We start from the raw sequence: 25,521 nt of genomic DNA, 5'->3' as shown, positions 1-25,521 counted from the left end.
AAGCAAATTACTCAACAATTTTTGTTTTTGGTTAATCAAAATCTTGATTACTCGACTAACTGAACTTTTGAGTAATCACAATTTTCAATCAATCGAATAATGAGTTATTTACTTTATGATTAATTAAAATATTGAATAATCAATTAATCGCACAGCCCTAATGTACAAACATAGATGTTGCAATTTTGTTAATTTTATATTTTTCTTTTTCAAAAGGTGGCCACTAATAGCAGCGTAGTTACGGAAAGCACTAAGCACAACAAGTTGGTAGGAAGCAGTAGTAGTACGCCGATTTCAGCTGCTTCTAACTTAAACAAGAAACTGAATACGTCTTCTCATAAGCAACATCAATACCAAAATAATACGAAACACAACGCAAACAGAAAAGTGGCAAGTTCAAGTAAGCTCAACATTATTTATATATTTACATATATATCGTCACTGACCATCAACGCAAAGGGCCGGGCCCTATTTGATTAACTTAAAATATTTCAGCAGTAGGAAAAAAACCTTTAAAAGATGCTGTTCGAAAGATGCAAATAAATTCCCAACTTTTTAAGATAGGCTTAGAATTCTTGTATGACTGCATCTGCCATCAAACCAAAAAATTATGTAAAAAAAACGCATTTCCAAAAAAAAAAAAATTTAATCGGGCCTTTCTTGGACCGAAAATGTCTAAAAAAAAAAAACGAGAATACCTCAAGGTCTTTTTAAGGGCCCGAATAAAAGTGTTAGTGCCGTTTTCGCAAGTAGGTTTTCAAATTTATCTGGCTTTCAAACACATTTTCTCAGAACAAAATTTGTGTTTGAAGGGCAGAAAGGGAATTAGAAAACTGCGTTTACAATTTTTCCAACACCCTGAAAGTCACCACTCATTTATAAAAACCAGTTTCCCATGAATATGCAGACATTGCCATTTGTGTTTTAGTTTTTTTTTATAAGCAGTTTAAAGTTAAAAAAATGGATGTATAAACCAGAGTACGAAAACAAACCGAACGTATCACTAACTACCCATTCCCAAACAAGTACAAAAAGTTGTGTTCCTTTTCTCATACTGTTCCCGAGCGCTAACAATAATGGTTTCGATCAGAGATGTTGCGAATATTTGCATTCGCATCCAATGATGCGAATTTTTTGCGAATGCGAATGTCTACATGGGCAGAGAGGAGTCCCCTCTAATATTGTTGAAATGGCTCTAACAGCTCGCGTCTGTGCACTTGATAAATAACAATTTTGTTTAATTTGTAAATTTTTTATCATATATCAAGAATTGGAATTCTAGCACAGAAATCTAATATTACGTTCAAATTGGCCCCATTTAACTTGTTAAATGAACAAGAGCTTTTTGGAAAACACAATCATCCACATTGAACATTTGGAGTTAACTTTGACGGTTGTTTGATTACCAAAAAAAAAAAAATTTGAAAAATTAATTCAAAATCAAGTTCAAGGCGAATTTATATAAGGTGGTGTTACTAGCTCAGCTGAGTTTGTGTTTGTGTTTCGCCGCACCGCTTCTGATATCAAATTGAAAAATTCCCAACAAGCAAAATAAACTTAAAGAAAGTTTTTTTTTTTTAAGTTTTCAATTATAAACATTAAGCAGCTTACAAAACGTTGATTTTTTGTTTATAAAACGCTTGAAAGTAAGCGTAATATAATCGAAAAGGAACATTGGTTATAAGCGTAGAAATATAAACTTGTAATAAATGTTGAAAAGAAAGCTTTTTATAAGCGTAAAAGTGTAAACTTATAATAAAGGTTAAAAAAAAAAGTTGTTTATAAGCGAATGAATATAAACTTACTAAACATTTTCAAAAGAAAGCTTTTTATAAATATTTTTATAACCCTTTATTTAAAGATATTTCATTGAAAACTCATACATAGATTGCTTAACATCTAGAAACTAAACGAAATGCGAATTTTCGGCGGACTCATCTACTGTCGCGAAAATATAAATAGGGAATAGACATTTTAGCATACAAATTCACGATAGCACACAAAAATTAAGCATAAAAAAGTTAATCATTACATCTTGTTGCGTGCTTTGCTTTCAATTACATGCGGTTATTAGCAAATTTGGAAAAACGACATCGATGCAGCTATTTATTCCGCTTTATCGCCGCCATTTTTAATTGAATGTTAAACTAAGAAAGGATAAGGAGAACTCATCATTTGAAGACTCGAATACTCCACCGATTAGCACAGCGGGTCCTGGATTGGATTTTTTTTACCGCATCGGTTTTATTTAATTTTTTCTTTTAATAATATATTTAAAAAAACGTAAACACGTCACTTACGATTGAAAAAATGTTATACTTACTACTTCATGTCGTTGGCATTTGCATTTCATTTATAAGTTTAAGTTATTTATAAACATTCGCTCGCAAAACTTATTAAAGGTTTATTTGAAAAAAACTTTTAATAAGCTTATTATTAAATTGGCTTATTTAACGCTTATTATAGCAAACTTACTTTAAGTTATTTTTAAAAACATTTACTGAAATGCTTGTTGGACTTTGTTTTAAATTTCTACACACACTCTTACATATTTTGACAGTTTATGCCGCCGAAGCAAAAACAAAATACATGTAAATTTTTGTTTTTGTACGCCTGCTATCACCTTATATTAATTCACCTTGATCAAGTTTTTGTATTTCAATTTGTTTCGTGCGAATGTCTGCTTCATGATATTAATGCATACGGATTATTTAGATACTTCAAAATATTTAGTTCGTATGCACTATTTATCTCTGCGTACGATGAGACCTCATAACTCTATAACTAATTACTGCCTTGGCCTCTTTTTTAGTGGGCAGACATGCATACAATTTTGGCATTTTTTGATAATTTTAAATATTTTTCAGAATTGAAAATTTTTGAACTTTGGTGTGTCAAATGAAAGCTTTTGGGTCTTTCTGATTGGCCGGAGCAGAAAGCTTTCTGATACAACTCTGCGCTGAACTGGTTTTCAAACGAGTTAAATGATTTAACTGGCTCAATTTTCCAACAACAATTGCATGCGATTTAACTTGTTTATGAACATGTTTTGTTCACTTAACTGGTTCAAGCCCATTTAACATGTTTAGCTCGTCAATTTGAATGTAGTATAAAGCTCTTTTCTTGATAAATTATCAGGATTGAAAATGCTATTGACAAGCGTTTCCAAATTGAAATTTCATATGAACATTATAAATGATGTATATTAAAAATGTTTTTTCTATCATTTAAATACTGAATGTGCCGGCTGTTGAACCTAGGACACACAGAATTTATAGCCGACCCCTCTACCTACTCGGCAACAACAGTCAAGAGCTTTTTTTGTTTTATAAATTAAATGCGATGGGAGCTTTTACTTGATAAAAATCTTGATAAAATTTCTTTACAAATAATTTGTCAAGAAAACACAGAATTGGGCGGTAATCTGTCTAACCAGAGTGCGGACAATAACCAGCTTTTAGCTTCAGGCGCTAAACGGTTAAGTAGTATATCAATCAACATTGATGGGCCTTCAACAAGTACTGTTAAAAGTCTTATAAGCAACCTAGAGATACTTTTACGATTCCTCCAGCGAAAGCGAAGGCTCGTATGTATGTATCTGGAAACATTAAAAAATATGCAAAGAAAAACGAACTCATCTCGGTGAAAATCCTCTCGATTGGTGGAAAACTAAACTAAAATACGACAAATTGACAGATCTGGCCCGCAAGTATTTGAGCGCTCCAGCCGCCAGCGCGAGCAATTGTTCAGTGCAGCCGGCCTTATATACGAGCCTCTAAGAAATTGCAAAATTACTTTTTTGAAATATTATTCCCCTTTTGAATTTTGACTACTACATACATTAAAACACTGTATAGGTTAAGCACTCGTTCGATGTTTTAATAATTTATAAAAATTTTTAAGTAATAGAAACGATGACTTAAAATGATTATACCTTTTTTAATGTTATTCCTAACATTCGCATTCCGAAAATTCGCATTCCCATTAGCGAATGTGAAAAATATGACATTCGAAAGCCTAGTTTCGATTGTGGTAAGGTAGGTGGTGAGTTTTTGTTACCGCAGAACTCCACTGGCAAACACCGATGGCCTACCAACTGTAATTTTGACGAGCAATATGATTGCAAATTTTTGTGTGTGGGCACTTTGATGTCTTGAAATTAGAATTTGCCGCATGACGCCACCGGACAACATTCTCTCAATTTCGGTATTTAAAACATTTAAATCTTAAAAAAAAACTTGCTGAATAATTTCCTAAAACCTATTCATAAATAAACCAATAGGGAACATATTTTTATTTTTATTTAATATCAAAATTTCATTGGTGTTACCACCAGCACGCTTTCTTTCAAATGAAAATATGGCTGTCAAACTATCAAATTGACTGCAATAGATGTCAAGCAATAAGCGCTGACATATATTGCAGCCCATGAGAAATAGGCGGGGTCCATTGGAAATATATTTTGTGACATGGTTATCACGACATCAGTGTTTTCCTGTGGAGACAGGGCCCTTAACACGCAAATCCCATGAAGTGGATCGTGTCAACGTCAACATACGTTTACGCTAGGTCGTTGACTGAATTCGCCTTAAACGATACCGATACGTATGCTATTGGTTGTTTGCGTTCTCTGGTATAAACACCAACATTTCTGTATTTGTTCGGTATTTTGTCTAAAATTTTATATAAAAAACATGTTTTGCTATTATTAAAGTATATTGAAAGTGTTACGAAAAACCGAGGTACAATTTATTATAATCTATGGTAAACTAATGAAACTTCGACATTAATTACAAGGCGGTAAAATCAAGTTTCTCATAATTATACACAGAAAATGATAGACAATATAAAGAGAAGAGATAAATATGCGAAATCATCTTAAACTGTTCTTTGTTTATGAAAAGTGGAGAATTTCAGGGTGTTCGAAAATAATAAAACGTAATAATTATTCGAAAGTAAATCTTCGCTGTTGCACTGTTTAATAATTTGTATAAAACTAACTGTTGTAGGTACAAATATACATATACAAATGTACATACATATGTACTACAAGTGGTGGAAAAATTAATAGAAATAAAAAAAGTTGACGAGTTTGGATATCTTTCTTTTGTTTATTTAATTTTAATAATTTTTTATAAAAGTCTAAATCATTACATAAAAGCGGACATAAGTCAACATAAATCAACATTTCAGACTTTGTACTTTTTTTTTTTTTAATCAGAGGTTTTAGAAAAATTCTGGGTATGCAGTTTTCTAGTATAATAATATGCACGTTTCATTAAACACACTAAAATTGAATCGGCTGCAAAACTGCATACTCAGAATTTGTCTAAAAACTTCGATTAAAAAGATATAAAATTTAATAAGAAATTTTTTAATTTCGAGAAATGTTTTTTTTTTTTGACTTGTGAGTTAATTGGCGGTTGCCCATACGCCAGGGTATCCCTCTTCTTTACAGTTATTATTATACGATGTAGATGATTGTGGACGTTACGTCAAGAGCGCAATTGCGAGGTGGTTGCCGGAACCTAATATCGGATGTGATGCTTTTCGGGCTTATGTGATCGTAAGTTTTTCGTGAGCAATTTTTGATGGTGGTGAGAATTGAATGTGGGGGATGGGATAGGGGGAAATGAGTGAGGTGAACGGTATTAACACCTGTGATAAGTTGAGTCTTGAATTTAAAGCTTATAAACTAAAATTTTGCTTAAATTTTTGTTAAAAACTCAGCGAGCTGAGCGATTTTTTTTTTTTTTAATTTTAAATTTGTAAAACCATGTCTTTTTTTCGTTTCTGAGTGCAGATCTGTGCAAAAAGATACGTGGTTTTGATAGCCGCCCATGCTAGGTTGGTCTTTTTGCAATTTGTCTTAGTTATTATATGTGACCAATTTGTGAATTTTAGCGATGTTGGAACTTGTACAACAGCGAAGGATATTTTTTAACATAGAACGATAACTAATGTATAAAATTGTTTAGCAAAAATATCAAACGATTTCTTAGTTTTTTTTGTAACTATCATTTGAATTAATGTGACTGGCGGGGCAATGAAAAGAACTCTATTTTGCCCTTTTGCACTCAAAGATGAATTTTCGCAAAACACTTAATCTTCACGAACGGTGTTTTTGTGTTGTAAAATATGAATAATATGTACACTTTCATTTTCAATAAAAATTAGGTTTATATAATCTTCATAGAAATATTTAAAAATATTTAAAGTTGTCACTGGTAGGACATCTCTCTGTCAGGTCGTCAAAAATATGTTTAAATTCGTTAAATACAGCACTGTAGCTGGAATCAACACTGGGCGAATTGTATAAGAGCTCTCTAAAGGAATTATCGGAGGAAAATTGAAATCTCAAAATTGTGCTCTCTCCTTGCAAGTTTTACTGGGTAACAATTGGTACCGACTTGTACAAGTTTTTTGCTATGATTTTTGCTTAAATGTCCACTCAAGAAAATTGCTTAGGTAAGGCACATTCAAATGTGCGGATGCGCAGAAAAAATTGGTCCTCAAATAACTATGTGTATGCGCCAAACACGTCCACCGTCACTCGCTGATCAAAGAGGAATGTTTGAGAAATGTTTGTGAATTCTGTACAAAGCTCTAAAATTTTGCTTTGTATGATGGTTTTTATGCAATGAGTAAGAAATTATTACATGTTAAATGAGACCATGAGAACAGAAGTGGCCTAACTCGCATTGGTTTTTTTTTTACTTGAATTCCTAAAATAGTTTCAAATGTGATATTTCTAAATAAACGTGGCGTATTCCTTAAATTGATGGTATTCTGTGTAGCTTTGTACCTTAAAATTACTACCGACTTTTATTCTTAAATTTATCAAATTTGAGACTATTTTAAGTAGGTAAGTAAAAAAAAAAAAATCGGTTAGGCCAATTCTGCTCTCATGGCCTCAAATAAACATAAGAAAAATACCCAATACTCGTCAACGTTTTTTGTTTCTATTATTTTATGCACCACTGTATGTACATGTGTACCTACCTGTAAGAATAGAAGGTTTAAATATTTTTATAATCTACATTTATTAGGAAACCTTGGCCCAACAAAATCAAATTTACCCCAATCAAGCGAAGGAGTTAGTGTCGGCGTTAAGGGTTGGAGTTTGCCTAAACCAGCAGGGAAACCCCTTCATGTAAGTGCAACTAAAGAGGGCCCACTGTCGTCGGTGACAGCATATTGCTCATCCTCCACTCCCAGCGAAGCCACGAAGGATACGAACGCGAATTTCGAGTACGAAGACGAATGGGACATTGGTGGCATTCCAGAGTTGTTGGATGATCTAGACGCAGACATTGAAAAATCATCTACTGCAGCTCAAAATTTATCGAAAGTACAGAACAGTTCTGGTGGTGGCAAAAGTGAATTTGAAGCAATCACAAGTACCCTTAAATCAGCAACTAAATCCACAACGTCGAATAAAGCAAATATCGCCCACCCCGACAACCTTTTGCAAAAACCCTCACCATCGTCAATTGGCAAGTTGCTGCCCTCGCCATTGTCAAGATCGTTGACTGCATCGGTGTCGTCGTTTCCAGCGAGCTCGAATGAAAAATTTGCACTATCAACTAAATGTTCGCAAACAGTTCCACTATCCAGAAACACAAACAAATATGTGGGTGGCATCGTAGTCGATAAGTCGATAAATAATTCAGCGACATTATCCAATATTGGTAGAAAGTATCCACAACAGCCTAGCGAACATAAAAATCAACAACAAATTCAAATATCAAATTTTGAAGAACAATCTGTGAATAGCGGTCCCACCAGTAAAGTTGCTTCTGCGCCGACCAAATCACCCTCGTCACTATCACCATCGTTATCATCATCTTCATCTGCATCTGCATCTGCACTTACCGCACCATTTAGCTGTAATAGCGAAAGCGGCCAGAAGAGTAATACATTAACACTATCCACCTTTGCTGGGTTTTCAAAAGGAGGTAATCTCGTCTCGTCATTTACAAAGTCTCTCATACCCTCAGGCGCATCCGCTGGTTCCTCAAATCTTACCACCGCATTAGAAACCGATTCGCTATCGAATTTATCAAATCAATCCGCAAGCGGCATGTCATCCCAATCCAGTGGAAGCAGCAGTAATAACAGTAGTGTGGGCGGTGGAGCCGGGGGAGGTCAAGGTGGCTCCCAAGGTATTGGTGGAGGCTCTGGTGGTGGGAAATCGAATGCGAAAATGTCCATTGATCATCAGGCGACGCTAGACAAGGGACTTAAAATGAAAATTAAACGGACTAAGCCTGGAACCAAGACTTCCGAAGCAAAGCATGAAATTGTTAAAGCTACAGAACAACAACAGCAGCAACAGAATGGTTCTTTAGGCGTTAATAATTCTAGTAACTTAGATGAGAATAGTGGACTCAATACTACCTCGCATTCATCCTCGTCATCAGGTGGCGCGAGTGGCTCAGGTGGATCCAATCAAAATACGGGAAGTAGCGCTGGCGGCTCAGGATCAAATGTAACCAGCATAAGCGGCAGCAATAAAAAACATCTTAGCAATATTTCCAGTAGTAGTAGTGGTAGCCAAGGAAATAGTCACAATAGTATAAACAGTAATAGCCCGGCCTCTGGAGGTGGGTCCACCGGTACCGGGAGTAGCGGTCAAGTAACTCCTCAGAGTAACAAGCGTGGTAGCTCAGGTCACAGACGAGAAAAAGCTAAAGAAAAAACTACACATTCCAATCGTCTCACAGCAGAGAAGAATGCTTCTGCTGCTTCTGAAAAAGAAGGCTTGCCTGGTCATAGCGACAAGGGCATGACATGCCATTGCATCATTGATGCCACTAGCGGGAGTGCGACTGGTGCTTGCAGTAGCCATGCATGCTCTCGTCGTTCGGAGAGTGCAACCAATTCATCCATTACAGTTTTGACACAGCAGCGCATATGCAACACGACTGGAAATAGCAATTCTACATCTGGATCTGTGCCACCAGGTGTATTCACGCCATCGCTTGGCTCACCCGCCGGTGTGGTGACAACAGCTGCAGCAACAGCAGCATCTTTGCTCGCAGCCACATCTGTAGCATCGGCAACTGCACCACAGGCAATTGGCAGCAACAGCGCGCCAAACGCGCCTGGTCCACCGGGCAAGGACTCGACTAATTGTGGTAACATCAAAATCTCTTCACATATTGCAGCGCAATTGGCTGCAGCAGCGGCTTCGACTTCTTTTAGCAATAGTGTACCAAACACGCATGCAAACAGCTTGAGCGGAAGCGGCGAGAGTAAGTCAAGCACTTCAATGGTTCCTGTTGCGCAAGCAAAACATATGGCTCCAGGTGTGATCTCAGCGACCGTGCACCACACAATTTCAGTTCCCGCGAACTCTTCCACTAGTACAACAACGGCATCATCTAGTAATAGTAGCACATCTAACAATAATTTAGTAGCTGAAGATGGTATAAAATCTCCTCCCGCCAAGCGGGCAAAACATGGCAACACTGACACTTCCCATGCACCTGGTACTTCAACCAAGGAAATGGTTGACATCTGTATTGGCACCTCAGTCGGAACTATCACAGAACCAGATTGCTTGGGTCCTTGTGAACCGGGAACTTCCGTAACGCTTGAGGGAATCGTTTGGCACGAAACCGAAGGCGGCGTCCTAGTTGTGAATGTTACTTGGCGCGGCAAGACTTATGTCGGAACTTTGCTTGACTGCACACGACACGATTGGGCTCCACCCAGGTAAGTTGTGTAGAAATAGTAAAAGCGTACATATATATGAGAAAAAGCCATAACCTTTTGCAAACATTTGTAAGCGAAAGTAATCCTGGTACTGTATTATTGCCATTTTGAGGGAGTGCATGTTGGGCTGTGTTGATTCTGTATGGGGGATTATAAAATGCATTTGCCGGTGCTGTAATAGTATTATTATGTTGTCTTAGGTCTAAGCCAATTGTTATTGGCACCAAAGATTCATTTAAAACTTATATGAAACTTTGGGTGGTAATATTTATGGAATTCGTTAATTATTATAAACAGGACGATATATGTATCAAATTAGAGGTTATTGAATTTAGTTTCTCACGTTCATATATAATTTTTCAATAAGACTACCAGTTTTTAAGATATTAAGACAAAATTTCAAAAACTATAATTTTGCCTTGTGAATTCACAATTCTTCATTACTTCAGCAACCAAGTGAAAAATGTAAAAACGGACACGACATCCATTTCCAAGTTTTTAGGTTTTCGGATATTTATATAATATTAAAAGGACCATGGACTTGGTCACGCCGATTTTGTCAGTTTGAAGATTCGTGGTGAATGAAGTCAAAGATGTATTGTCAAAGATTAGGAATCGTTTGATGAGTTAATAGTAGTTTCAAGCACATACATACATACATTAACAAAATACAATTAGGGTGAGACACGTCCATTTTAAGTCCAGTTATGCAATTTTAAAAATTGGAGAAGAATGGTTTCATTAGTCACCGAAGAAGCACATTTTTCGCGATTTCTAAATTTGAAAAAGTGACTGTTGTTAAATGCAATGGTCTTTAACACATCGTGGGATTTACTTTTGAGGACTCTCCAATTGGACGATATTGCTTTGTATTCAGCTTGAGCGGAAAAAGTCACTCCATGGCACACTATTCTGTAATCCGATTCTTTCATTTAAAAGTTATTTATACAATTGAAAAGCAATTTTTGTAGGAAAAAAACTAGATATCCACCTAACTTTGGTAAATATTACTCGATCCGTAAGGAATAATTACCAAATTGAAGGCGGGCCTTTACAGTTACAGATTATAAAAAAAAAATATTTAAAAATAAAATAAAAATGTGGAACAAAAATTTTTTTCAACTTCCTATATTTGCAATTTTCGTATTGTATGCATAAACATAAGTAAACTAATTAGTTTTTCTAGAAGTTCTGCCTGTTCAGTGTTTCCATGCTCGTTTGCATAGACAAACTTTTCCACGGTGATGGAAAATAATGGCTTTTCTATTAGAACAACCGAAATAGTTCATAAATTTGCAAAAAACCGCAAACTATAGCTAATATTAAAAAAAAAAAGATTAGAATATTTGGACCCAGCGGTCCTAAACGCACTCCAGCCATATTAATGCTGTTCTTTACATCTTTTGAATATGGGTCAGTGCAATTATCAAGAGAACAATTAAAATTGTATTGAAAAAATATAAGTTTGAGATTAACGATAGGCTAACCCTTCTGCTGAACACATAATTTTTAACAAAAATTGGTCTTATTCGACTAGTGCGCTCAGTGTCACTCAGCGGTCGATGCGCGTGCTCTTACAATTAAAATAAGAGACTAATATTTTGCAGGCTTGTTGTTTGCTTTATGATACAATATTAGCCCAATTCGGAGTCTGTTCTACGGGAACTGGTTTCTCCCGAGAGCTCCCAGGGAGTAGCATTTTTTGAGCTCAATTCCGCCATTTAATATAAAAAATCCCCCGGATTACTTAAGCGGAAAGAAATAACTACAAAAAATTTGGCCGTTAGGTGGTGCGGGGGTCGATTTTTCATTTTTTATTCACCAATTTATTTATAATTATTTTACGATGGAAATTATTTTCGTCTTCTCATAATAATTATATAGGACTTTTATTGAAATGAAACTTCTTAGTTGAGGTCGGGGATTTAACGCGTTAAATATCTGTATCGTTCGTTCGTTCGATTTTCAAAAATAAGGTGTCAAATTAAAGGCCTTTCTTTTACGTGGTTTTAGTGTTTTCAAAAGGGTTGCCAGATGTAAGAAAATCTAATTCAAATAATGGGGCTCGGAGATATTTGCGTTTAATTTCGTGAAATCGGCTGTACGTATTACACTTCTATTAAGAGAAAACGTAGGACGTAAATCATTTCCGTTTTAAAATAAACGTCCGGAGAGACGAAGAAATAAAAGTCCCATATAATTATTAAGAGAAGGCGTATATGATTTTTATTAACCACTAAAAAAAGTACAATGATTTTTTTTTTTCGCTCACAAATTTCATACCTACAGTCAGTCAACAAAGTTTAGGTACACCGAATTTTTAACAATACGGGAGACTTTTTTTTTAATATTTTTCGCTAATTTTTTATAAAAAATATGATTAATTCTACAACAAAAACCAAAAAATCAGAGTTCCAAACCTTGTGCAAAATTAAAGAAAATTCTGCAAAATTTCATTAAAATATTACACTTTTTATTTACGCTCTCTAGGAAAAAGTTGCAGTAATAAAGTGCAAGTATAAGGAAGCTAGGCTTTACCATTGATTTTTGGGGAATTTTTTGGTTGAAGGTGTCGCACATTTTTTTCCATATAAAAAATTATCAAACATTATTTTATATGGAGAAAATGAGCGACACCTTCAACAAAAAAAAAAAAAAATGCTAGAAATCAATGATAAGTCCTAGCTACCTCAAACTTGCACTTTGTTATACTAAAATTGAATGGGCTAAAAAACTTCATACTCAACTTTTTTCTAGAGAGCGTAAATAAAAAGTGCAATATTTTTATGAAATTTTGCAAAATTTTCTTTAATTTTGCATAAGGTTTGGAACTCTGATTTTTTGGTTTTTTGTTGTAGAATTAACCATATTTTTATAGAAAATTATCGAAAAATAAAATATTTAAAAAATAGTTGCCCGTTGTGTAAAAATTTCGCTGTACCTAAACTTTATTGACTGACTGTACACATATACATATGTACAGTGGCGGATTTAAATATTTGCCGCCCCTAGGCAATTCATAACTTGCCGCCCTTTTTTCACGAAAAAAAAAAATATATATATATATCAAATATGATTGTTATTGTCAGTGCTTTATTACAATATAGTTCGTTAATAATGAAATACATAACGGAATTAACAAATTCGACATCAGCATGGATAAGGTATTCAACAAAAACCCTCTTTCAAACACTTCTTTTTCACAGTTCTTTACGTCTTGATTTTTCAGCTGCGAATTCGCGGATAATNCGCCCTAGGCTTCAGCCTATGTTGCCTGTACGATAAATCCGCCACTGCATATGTATACTTACATATATTAGCCCACTTCAAAATAAAGAAAATCCCACAATGCGACCGGCATAAGACTCAAATTTTAGCATTTGGTATTGTAATAATCCTCCATGAATATCCCCTCTCTAGTGCCATTTGAGTATTATGCATGCTCAGATTCCCTACGAAGGGTGCCCTTTGGACTGCAGCTTTTCGATGTTAAAATTTCTTCCCTCTGCCCGTAGTTTATATGGTTCCCGCAATCGAAAAGCTTAGCGCACACAGAAATATAAATTCTTCGCTTGATTGCATTCTTTTAGATTCTGTGATTCGCCAACTGAAGAACTAGATTCTCGAACTCCGAAAGGTCGTGGAAAACGCGGAAGGAGTGCTGCGCTTACACCGGATTTAAGTAATTTTACCGAAACTAGAAGTTCTGTAAGTACCTAAGGCACTTACACTGTCACACACTTTCGACTCTAACCAAATTTCAATATGATTTGTAGATATATTTCTCCCACGCGCAGGTGCATTCAAAATTGAGGAATGGTACAACGAAAGGTGGTCGTGGTGCTTCGCGAACTGCGATTAGTGCCACAAGTACTGCAAATACTACAACAATAACCAGTAGCTCATCATCTGGTAACGGTGGGGGAGCTACACCCAGTACATCACCAACAGCATTTTTACCTCCACGTTCTGAGAAGCGGAAATCAAAAGATGAGTCGCCGTCGCCTATTAACGGCGATTCTGAATGTCCTACTAATGTAGCGAACGCCAGTGGTATTCCGATCTCTGCAAGTGGCGGTGGCCTAGCTACGCAGCCCCAAAGTCTCGTCAACCCCGTGACTGGTCTTAATGTACAAATAAGCACGAAGAAATGTAAGACTGCATCGCCGTGCGCCATTTCGCCGGTACTACTCGAGTGTCCGGAACAAGATTGCAGCAAGAAGTATAAACATGCAAACGGACTTCGTTACCATCAATCCCATGCCCATGGTAGTGCTTGTTCCATGGATGAAGATTCTCTGCAATTGCCGGAGGAGCCACCCACACCGACTTCGTCACCGGTGCCTCCTTCACAAAACACAAGAACAGTAACACCAACCCCTGCAGAAGGCTCGGTATTGCCAGCTGGAGTTGTAGCGATACCATCACCAGAAACTCCTCCTATAAGCACATCAACAATACCAGCATCCACTACCGAACCACCATCCCAACCTACCGCGGCTCTGTCAACATCATCTCAATCCGCGACACAAACCACAAACCTTGAAGCTAGCATTGAGTCTGAAACTTTAGTGGGAATCGCTGCGGCTGCGACCTCCTCAGCTACTAATTCCGCCATTTCTTCTTCGATTTTGAACTCCTCTGTTCCGGTGACTGCTCCTGCTTCTGCCAGTTCGACCAGCGCGGCAATGGGTGGCATACTAACAGCATCAGTCACACAGCCACAACCACTTATGCCACAATCACAGCAGTCACATCCAGTGGCGGGCGGTAGCATTACCGCTGGTATTTCGGGGCAGGTACTCTCTCAACAGCAGCAGCAGCAGCAGCAGCAATCTGTTGGAATGCCAAATGCAAGTAATATACCCGTATTACTCTCCGAGCAGACACAGACATCGACTCTTCCTCAGCAAGTTGGTCGTAAGTATTAGATGAATTGTAGCAAACATAATATTGTCACTTTTTGCTCAATTTCTAATTACCTATTGCAGCTAAACCTGGTGTGCTGAGGTTCGGTCCTCAAAGCGATAGCCCCAATCCAGGAGCTGCATCGTCAATTTTAGCTCTCCAACAACATGCCACGCCAGGCACATCTCCGCAGGTAAACCCTTTAGCAGGACAAAGCCCGCAACGAGCACCCATGCAGTTAAATGCAAACTCAGAGAGTTTGCCACAGCCACATCAGTCGTCAATAAGTTCTTACTCCGGTTCATCGGCTTCATCAGGACAAAATTTACAAGGTAAAATTTTCATTAAATATATATATATCGTCGTTTAAAGTACAAAACCGCGTATCGTCATTCTGCAAAACCGCGTAACTGGGATTAGCTGCCAAAAATTGGATTTGCTCACACAAGCTCTTGGCTCAATCCTTATCCATTCGTCCTGAAATATACTGGCCAGGTATGCGATTGCGTTATAAAACAGAGAACCATTTTGAAATATGAGTGTTTTTACTCTCTAGAAGATAATTCACATACGCGGTTTTGCATTATCTTGATACGCGGCTTTGCAGTTTGTTGATACGCGGTTTTGTACTTTAAACGACGATATGCATGATAAAAACATGTATCATGCGTATATGTACATACATACATATGTATATACATACATAACAACGAAAAAATTCACATTTAAGGCATTTCATTGTCAACAAAAAACGCACCGGGTTTTGTAGCGGTAAAACAAAAAAAATGTCGAAAATCTCCCGGTCCTGTGGAATATGATGGCGCTGTTACCAGGGACAACGTTCAAAGTCCTGCATACAGTGACATTTCAGATGACTCAACACCAGTTGGAGAACAGGATATCTTAGGTAGTTGACTGCTCTAAATGCTAGATAGCTTGCAAGCGCTTTATTTTATTTATTTTTATATACTTTCAGATAAGTCACATCCTAAGCATTTAGATCTACCAACCAAAAAGCCCTCTGATCTTGGTGCTGTGGGTATCGGAAGTGGATCGCAAGCGATTCCACCATTGGGTGGATATGGAATGTATCAATTTTATCAGCAGCAGCAATATTTGGTGCCCCCTCCTTCTTCCGATCAGCAACCTTCGCAGAATCCTAAGCAAGGATTGCTGCCTTCCACTCTCGTACAGGCACCATTAACGCTTCCCTCTTCGCAGTCCCAACAACAAAGCTCGATGCAATCATCGCTTCTTATGCAGCAGCAGCAGCAGCAGCAACAACAACACCAACAACAGCAACAGCAATCGCCTTTATTGGCAGACTATAACAAAAGCAAAGATCCGCCGTTAGACTTGATTTCAAAGTCATCGCAGCAACAACAACAAGTTGTTGGACATCAACCACAAATGCAGAGCCAAGATGGTGCTGGCAATCAAAAAGACAACAACACTTCGGGCCAACCCCCACAGGCATCAGCAAATTTGGGCAACGTTGGGCCACCGAATAATGGCTTGCCACCAGGCATGGCAGCTATGCAATCGTTAGGATCATCAGGCGTTGGACCAGGCAGCTTGCCAACACCGTCGCCTGCCAAACCGTTATCCCACTTTTACCCCTTTAAGTAAGAACTAATAAGAAAATACGATTTAATCCAATAACAATTTTTCATCCAACCATTTAGTTACATGGCCCCAGGTTATCCTTACAATGTAGAACCCAACTATGGGCCTGTGTCAATAGTGGCGTCCGATGACACCGTAAAATTGGGAAACCATGGAAATTTACCAAGTTCACAACCACAAAACACCGGTCCTCCGCATTCGAGTGCGAGCGTCGTTAAAGATGAGCGTTTAAAGGAAAGTCCCAGTCCCCATGAATGTTCTAAACAAATGCCTCAGCAGCAACAAGTAAGTTGAATTTGTATAACAGCCAAGATCTGTAGGGGTTGCAAAGTCCACTACAGACGAATGCGTCTTTAGGTACACTGCTAAACTGCAGTAGGGTTTTATTTCATTTTGGTGTTAATATGTTGTTGTCTGTTAGGCCTCTAACGGTAGTTAATACAGACACACCGACAATAAATTAAGACACATACGATCGAAGAAATCGGTTATCAGGTCCTCAGCCAGTTGATGACCACTGTCGTCATTCATGATTTGTGGAAATAGGCGGGCAAGCCTGTAAAAAAAATGGGAGTGCCATCGGCGAATTATCTGAGTGATTGACAGTCACCAGTCCGCTATCAAGATCAAACCTCGAAATTAGGAAGAATTGAACAGGGGGTCCCACCGGGTAGTATCCTATCCCCACAATCAATCAACTTCTACACCTCGAAGCTCAATATTGGCGGTCGACAATGGCTTTGATGATGACTTGTGAAATGAAATTATCTGCACGGAGCCTTTACCTTAAACAATCGCCACCTTTATCCACCCTTGTCCCGTGAATGCTGCCATCGCAGTTCAACCACCGCCAATCACATACCAATACATACAGTTCATTCTCTAACAAAACTGATATAAACCCAAGTTGTAAACTTATTAAAAGATTACAAAAAAATGCAATAAATTTTCACCTCTAAACTATGTACTAAAAAATTCTAACACTTCTGAGAAAAAAGTTTGAAATTTGGCTGAAAATTTGTTGCATTTTTTGTACTATTTTACAAAGTTTTAAACTTGGGTCTATATGAGTTTTGTTAGAGAATGAACTGAATTTTAATTGAAAATTCTTAAAAATAAATAATTACTGTATCAATGTTTTGCTTAATCTTACCATTTTTCCGCTCGTGTCTACTCTACGAAATCATAAAAGAAATTACAGGAATCTAAAAACTTCTACGCGCAACCGATTGTAAGAAAGACACATTTTTTTAACGTGGAATCTCTTGCTCAACGGCGCCACACACATGAAAATCTGTTAAAATTTCAACCAATAGCCTTGTCTGTGGCTCATTTTAAACCCACTCAGCTCACACCGCTGGCACTACTCGCTAGGATTTAGTACAATAAACTTAATTTGATATCTTGAGATTATTAAAACGGACTATGAAAATAAGTTTTAACTGAAATACTGGTACTTTTTTTAGTTGGTTTCGTCAAAACTCATCAAAAGCGAACCAATGGCAAAGCAGGAGATAAAGCAAGAACACAATTCTAATGCTCAATCTCAACAGCAACAGCAGCAACAACAACAACCGCCCCAGCAACAACAACAACAACAACCCCAGCAACCGCACGCATTGCATCCGAAAGACTTACAAGGATTGGGAACATATCCAAATATATATCAACGGCATCCAATGTCTTTAGCCGCCCAACAGCACTTATCTCGCGAGGAAGAATTAAGAAGGTGAAAAAATTCAGAATATACATATGTATTAGATGAAAATTACATTGGGTTTTATAACTTCTTGCCTCTTCAGATATTACATTCTTTCAGACGAACAGCGACGACAAAATGCCGTTGCCGCTTTACGAGCAGTTCAAGCGCAGAATCCTTCCAACAGCGGGCCACCTGGATCTCTGCAAAATCAAGTGCTGACGCAACATAAGGAAGATACCACCTCTTCAGCACAGCACCAACAACAGATGGCAATGGTGCAACAACAGCAGCAACATCAACAGTCTCAAAAATCGAAATCGCAGTCTTGCTCCACCAGTTCTAATGTGAATGCAGGTAGTGGCAAAGCAACAAATTTGACGAAAGAGGTGTCTAAGCAAAAACAAGAAGAAGACGTGAAAATCAAACAGGAGGGACAGAAACCAACAATGGAAACTCAAGGACCACCACCCCCACCCACATCACAATACTTTCTACATCCTTCCTATATTGCGCCAGCACCCTTTAGCTTCGATCCGAATCATCCCATGTACCGCAATGTATTAATGTCAGCAGCTGGGCCCTACAATACAGCGCCCTACCACCTGCCCATACCTAGATATCATGCGCCTGAGGATTTGTCACGAAACACCGGAACAAAAGCGTTGGACGCACTTCACCATGCTGCCAGTCAATATTACACCACACACAAAATACACGAATTAAGTGAGCGTGCATTGAAATCGCCCACAAGCGGTAGCAATAGTGGCCTTGGGGGTGCGGTCAAAGTCAGCGTATCTAGTCCAAACGTGGGCATACAGCAACAGCAGCAGCAGCAGGCCATGAATTCCGGCGGTGTAACTGGCCCGGGCAGTGGCCCAAATGCCGGACAAAACGCGCCCAATAGCGGTAGCCACTTATCTGGCGCAAATCAGTCTTCTGGTGGCAGCGGAATTCCACTAAATCTACAGCCTCCGCCGACTGGAATGAGTGGTCCTACAAATAAATCTGATGTACTAAACCAAAAGGTGTTGAGTGGTCCAGGAAGTCAGGGCGGCAATTTAACAGGAGGCCCTCTTAGTATCGACTCACATAAGCAACAGAGTGGCACAAGTGGACCGAACAGCGGCGGTAATATCGGCGGTGGTGGCGCTCCTGGGCCAAATGGCGCCACCACAGATTCACGCAGCCCACCGCCGCAGCGGCATGTACACACCCACCACCACACTCACGTCGGCCTGGGGTACCCGATGTACACAGCACCCTATGGTGGTAAGTTTTATTGAAGCATCTACAAATAGTAATTAATGGATGTAAATAATTACAATTTAGCTGCAGTATTGGCAAGTCAGCAAGCTGCTGCCGTAGCTGTGATAAACCCTTTCCCTCCTGGACCAACCAAATGAGAAACACAGAATGAGAAGAATTCATACAACATGAAAACATAATGAATTTATGTTCAGAAAATCGCAAACCTATTGCAAGTGAATTCATGGAATTTATCTTATAACAATTATTTACTGTAAGATAAGTCCAACATGAATCAAAATTACCGAAATATTAATCACTGCGAACGCGAGAAGCAAAGAAACCCAACTAACATGGTAGTATAGAATTGTATTTTAAGCATTTAAGGAACCTGCGAATTAACATTATCGGCATGCGTTTGAGATGTATTGTAGTGATTGTCTGATTAATTACTTATATAGCCTTCAGCTGGAAGGAAGGAATGTGTTTATGCTACAGCTGTTGGAACAACAACAACAATGTATTTATAACAGTACAAGAAGGTCCAGTAGACAACAGGCAAGTAGTGATAATCGGCAGGGGCAGGGGCAGGGTGGGGCGCAAGGTGTGAATTCGTTAACTAATTTAAAACAGTTTAATGGCATAGGTTGCATTATCAATTGAAATTGAAGAATGCTGCTCTTAAGTAACTAATAGTATCATAAAATCTAATTGCAATTAAAAGAGTTAGTATGAAAATCAGAGATCACAAATAACAGTTAACCCCCGTGAAAAATGCTTTTTACAGTGCGATGCGCATTCTTTTATTTTACAGTTGACAACTGGCATTTATTTTCGCAATTGCAATTTTATCTCTCGCCTGGTAAGATTTAAAAATGCGATACATTTTCAGTGGTCACGTTTTAATTATTTACAAAGGCAAATAAATTTCGGTTGTGCAATATGGCCGACATTGTGGACTAATATTCGCCCTTTCGATGATTTACTTACTATTTTGTGCAAAAATTCCGACTCATTTTGCTGGTTCTTTATTAAGTGAAAGTAAATGTATTGATTTAAATTAAATGCTTCTGAACTATTCGAGTTTTCTCGAGACCTCAAGAGTTTATCGGGCCCGCTCAGGATTTTTGGGAACTTTTCAGGCTTACGGGTTTTTTCGTTATTTTTGGAAACCTTTTCCGGATGCTTTATTTTTCATGCTGTTGACTGTGTAAATGCAGTTCCAAAAGAAACCCATTCCCAATACCTTTTTAGTGCCAAGATGATTTCAAGGATTGAAGGAGGAACACGCTACACACACAAAATACACAAATTTCCCAAATATTTCAATTTGATGTTCGACAAAACAAACCATTCGCCAACGGTAATAGAAAATCATTGTCCTCACCAAGTCGTGCGAATGGAAAAAATTCTTTCGACGCGCGAAGAATTTTGTGAATACTTGAACGTGATAAGTGTTATTTGCGAACTCTGATAAAAATACATATTTACTACCTATATAAAATGATGCAAATTTGCGATAAATCTCTGAAATCAAGAAGTTTGATAATTAGATATAAATATTAACAAAAAACATGAAACATATACCTATATACATATAAAAAAAAATCTAGAACAATGTAATTTAATTATTTCACAGTTATCGATATAACTTTTAAAATAAGCCAACGCATATGGGCATTCCTTTAGATATCAAATTAATCCTGCTCAACCGGAAGATGGATTTAAACGAAAACAGAAACGAAATACGCGCATTTGTTGAGCAGAACCCCAAGGCGGCTAAAGTCAATTTATTTTTTTTTTAAAGAAAAGTTTTACACTGCTTGCGTTTACACCATCTTCACCTCTCGCAAATAAAAAAAAAATAAATTGGAACCTAAGTGTTTGTTTTTTTGAATTCCGCCCATCGAATCCTCGAATACAAAAAACTGCAAAACTTTTTGACGCCATCTTAACTTTTTTGTCCCGATTGATTTGCGATGTATTTCATGTTGCATTTGGTTTGAATTGATTCTTATTGCTTTTTTGCCACTACACAAAAAGAAGCTATATTTGAATTTGTATTATCTACTTACGTATGTAGTCAAGTGTGTAGCTAAGGGTTTGCAAATCATATTTTCGCTTAGCGATGGAAACATCCTCAATTATGCGATCACTGAATACAAAAACACCCAAATATTTGACTAAAAGTACTCATAGCTGTATATTAATACTGATATAGGATATACATACATATTAGAGAAAACCTTTACTCGTTTTAGAGCTTATACATAAATTGATATGCGATAGTTTAGATTTACCTGTGTATGTATACATATGTACATATATATGTATGTGTAGCTGCTCTATATTTTGTATTTTATATTTTATTTAATTTTTTGGCATAAATGTTATTTCAAAAACCCTGTGTATTATAAATACTAACTAAGAGAGATGCTACACAACGGGGCAAGAGCATAGGGCCTATTTAAAATCATAAAATTTATTGAGAGTACATAACAGTAACATAAATCAATGTTTTCCATAAAACAAAGGTTTACATTGTTTTTGGTGCCTAACACCGGTCTTTCTCACCTGCTTTCATTTACCAAATGAAGTGTCAGTGATTTTAAACATTTTTGAATTCTTTTTTTTTTAATTGTAATTAGTCTCCACAACACTCTCATACCAATGCTTATAAATGTATAATATATTACTATAAGGACACATTCTACAATTTAGAAATCTAACTCGATTTGTGTAGTGAATAAATGTTAAGATAAAAATATATATTCTACGGAAATTATCCGCATATTGTATGAACATACACATATGTCTAACTAAACATGTAAGTTATTGTGAAAGAGTTCAAGCACATTTATGGACCTAAATTTTAAGCATAAACAATACCCTAAGATTCGTTATACATGTTAATCAAAGCGACGGACAGAAGAAAAGGGCTTCAAACGCTAAAGTAATATAGGAGTATAGTTTTCAACAAAAAAAAAGAACAAAAACAAAAAAATTAATAAACGTATTTATTTAAGCAAAAAAAATATAATTACATAAAAAGAACCCACAATTCTGCGACAGTTCATTGATAAGTAAATCAATAATGGTAGAACATAAGTAACACTACATATACATTAATGCAAAACAAAAACAAAATATATATATATAAAAGAAATAAATTTTTTATTATAGTCAAAAATCTATAGTTTTTCCTCTTTTTTTACGTTTTAAGTACAATTACGACCAACAGCAATACTAGAAGAATGCAAATCTGTCTATTAGGGCAGTACCGATTCCCAAAAAAGGCTGTGTTTTAATTTGTGGGCGCCCAAAATGATTGTTTAACAAATTTGTATGTGGTATAAGGGAAGGTTTAAAGCTATTTCTCTGATTTGCCCATATATTAGATATGTACCTCTTATACTTAGATATGTATGAAACATCTTATACAGTGTCGGACAAAATATTTGCAACTGGAACACAGCCTTAGAACTTCTTTCTTTTACATAAGAGAGAGAACTTATGTATGTATTTTAGTAACTTATGTTAAATCTCTCTTCGGCTATACTATCTCTAGCACTAGAAATACATATTTAACCTTAATTTGGCTGCCCTAACATTTAGTTCTTTTGCGTCGTTTTTGCCCAACATTTTTGGGTGAAACACAACTTTTCTCAGTAATTGTACTTCTAATGCAGTTTTATTTAAAACGAAACAAAAAGAAACAAACTTGAAAAATATCGCCAAAATTTATACATACAATATACATATGTATGTATTAGACTAATTAAAAAAAAAAAATCGACTCTTCAATGCCTCAAAAGATGCCTGTTAAAAAATGTGATACATATTTTTGTATGAAATTAGACGATCTACGAAAAATGTCTCTTTTTCATATCCATGAATTTTATTTTTTTTTGTATTTTTTATAATTCGTGTCATTAAAAAAAAAAAAATTTAACAAAGAAATATAAAAACGTTGAAGAAAATTGAAGCAAGAATGATAGACTGCAATATAGCGAGAATGTCAGTTGTGACAGAATAAAACATAACCAAAGATCATAGAAAACAAGGATGCTGGCTATGTTTACGGCTACCTTATATTCTATTTTCTTTGAGATAAAAAGAGATTGCTGCCACGTTTGTCCGAAAAATAGTTTTTGGGCCAGAGTAAAAAGAGACTCCAATTAATCGGGATTTAATCGCTACAAGTGTGAGAAATCGGGAGATCAATTCATACGTACATTTAATTTAAAATGGCCCCTATTATGAGTTGAATTCGATCCTCGACTGTGATCGAAGGTGCTGATCGAACGAATTTTCCTTTGGTATTATGGCGCTCATTCGATGAAGAATAGCGCTATTGTGAATTTCGCTCGTTTAGGTTGTTCACAATAGTATATTTTTCACCGCTGAGAAGCTTTGTTTTGATATAACTAGCACCACATAAAGTAAAAAAAGACAAATCCGAAAATAGTTTAGTAGGAAATTATTTTTTATTAAGGTTTTTATGGCATTACCAAAGAGCGAAGAAAGCAAAACTTTAGTTGTTGTTCTTATAAATAATTTTTATTATTAATAATTTGTTAAAATCATGATCCTCATTAATAACAAACTAAATATCATCACCAGGGAACGGATTTTTAGGACCTAAAAACCTATAAAAAAAAAGGCAAAATAAAATCACGAAATAGGCTAGAAAAGGCAAAATAAAATAGCGGCAAATATCTTCAATGCAATTTCCATAAAATCCGTTCCCTGATCATCACTACCATTATCATAGTTATCCTCATCACTATTTTCACCATCAACATCATTTACCTTACAGAAGTACTACTTTCAAAATATTTCTTCATAGAACAGATTAATTCACCCACGTTGCCAAGTAATGTAATAATAACTGTTTCGTTAATTGTTCATGAAAAAGTAAACATCATTGTCCTTTATAGGGAATTTTTTATATATTAATGAATTCGCATTGTACAAATTTTCTTTACGATTTCGTTAAGCTTAGAAAATAGTTTAAAAAATATAATCTTTAATAAAAACATTCATCATCTTCGCTTGCGTCATTGTCATCGCTATCAACATTTTCATCATCACTATATAGTTCTATAATTATCAAATGTTTTGCTTCTTTCGGCAAATCCTCCAATTTTTTTTTTGAGGTAGTTTTCTTATACTTGATATAACAGGGTCGGAACTGGTAGAAGTTATAGTTACTATTACGGAGGTCACAACTTCTCCTCATCAGACTTCATCATCGAGTTCACTGGGACTTGAACTCACAACCCCGGCGTTCAAAGCCAGTGGCATTACCCACTGAGTTAAGTTTGCCATGTAAACTGTTGTGGTTGCTTTTTCCACTTTTTCATTTTGACAACCCAACTACAATCAGAGGCAAAGACTTTGTTGCTATTTAGACTTGATCATGTGGATGTTGTTGAATAAAAATAAAAATAAAAATTTTATCAACGGAATAAAAAAATCCGATTTTTGGAGGCATTTTAAAATCGGTCTAGCTCAAGTAATAAATCTTATTTTTACAGAAATATTTTGGGGAAGTCTTATATCTTTTTATAATTCCGGTGGAAAACCCGCAGCTTTTATTGGTGATGCACCCTAATGTCACCTGAAAGGAAAAAGACGTAACAACATCGTAAATGAAATGGGAAAAGTGGTGACAAATATTAAAATTTTTCTTTTTCATAAAATTATGCGTTGTGACTTTTTGCATTTCAACGATGATGTTTGTTGCATCTTTTTGCATTTCAGGTGACGATATGTACATAGATATCTTTTCCTCCATTTAAGCCCCGTGTGTATTGAGACTGAACTGTCATCACGGGTTGCAAGTTTACTTCTTAAATCATATTATATATAAATAGGCAATCATGTTTCCTTTACACCCCTTTTACGGCTAAACTATACTCCTAAGGTATAAACAGTTATATATCATTAGAAAGGTATTTCGATAAAATTTCAAATCAGTTTAAAATAGAGCGAAAAAATCAATTCAAAAGTCACACCAATACCAATGCACACATGTACATGGTTGGGGCGGAAATGCCCCCTAAATGTATGCTTTAATATTGATAGCGAATTAAAGAAACGTGCTAAGCAGCAGTTCAGGAATAAAATGTATGTATGTATGTACATGAATAGATTAGACTCAAACAAGGAAGAAGGTAAAGAAATAAGATTTAGATAGAGGTGAAAAAAGGGATAAAAAGGAAATACAACTGAAGAGTGTGCGATGTTATATTGTGGTGTGTTATGCTTCATATGTTATGTTATTTATTCTTATGTTATGGTTATGTTATTTTATA

General features: G+C 36.4%; 1 protein-coding gene across 1 annotated transcript in view; it reads left to right on the top strand.

Annotated features, from left to right (window-relative positions):
* sbb (scribbler) overlaps positions 1–22,191 on the top strand; it is a 44,727-nt gene extending 22,536 nt beyond the window's left edge. The window contains exons 3-13 of the mRNA XM_017610695.1: positions 217–400; positions 7,050–9,720; positions 13,311–13,428; positions 13,497–14,640; positions 14,712–14,960; positions 15,359–15,535; positions 15,605–16,253; positions 16,314–16,539; positions 17,721–17,983; positions 18,057–19,225; positions 19,286–22,191. Of these exons, the coding sequence (XP_017466184.1) occupies positions 217–400; positions 7,050–9,720; positions 13,311–13,428; positions 13,497–14,640; positions 14,712–14,960; positions 15,359–15,535; positions 15,605–16,253; positions 16,314–16,539; positions 17,721–17,983; positions 18,057–19,225; positions 19,286–19,359 (6,924 nt within the window). The 3' untranslated portion in view covers positions 19,360–22,191. The remainder of the gene's footprint in view (positions 1–216; positions 401–7,049; positions 9,721–13,310; positions 13,429–13,496; positions 14,641–14,711; positions 14,961–15,358; positions 15,536–15,604; positions 16,254–16,313; positions 16,540–17,720; positions 17,984–18,056; positions 19,226–19,285) is intronic.
* The last annotated feature ends 3,330 nt before the right edge of the window (positions 22,192–25,521 follow it).

This window comes from Rhagoletis zephyria, unplaced genomic scaffold (assembly GCF_001687245.7).
Source record: "Rhagoletis zephyria isolate East Lansing unplaced genomic scaffold, Rhagoletis_zephyria_1.1 Rzeph_scaffold_00333, whole genome shotgun sequence".
In the NCBI taxonomy this organism is placed as follows: Eukaryota; Metazoa; Arthropoda; class Insecta; order Diptera; family Tephritidae; genus Rhagoletis; species Rhagoletis zephyria.
Note: the sequence above shows the minus strand (reverse complement) of the source record. Positions and strands in the feature narration are given on the sequence as shown.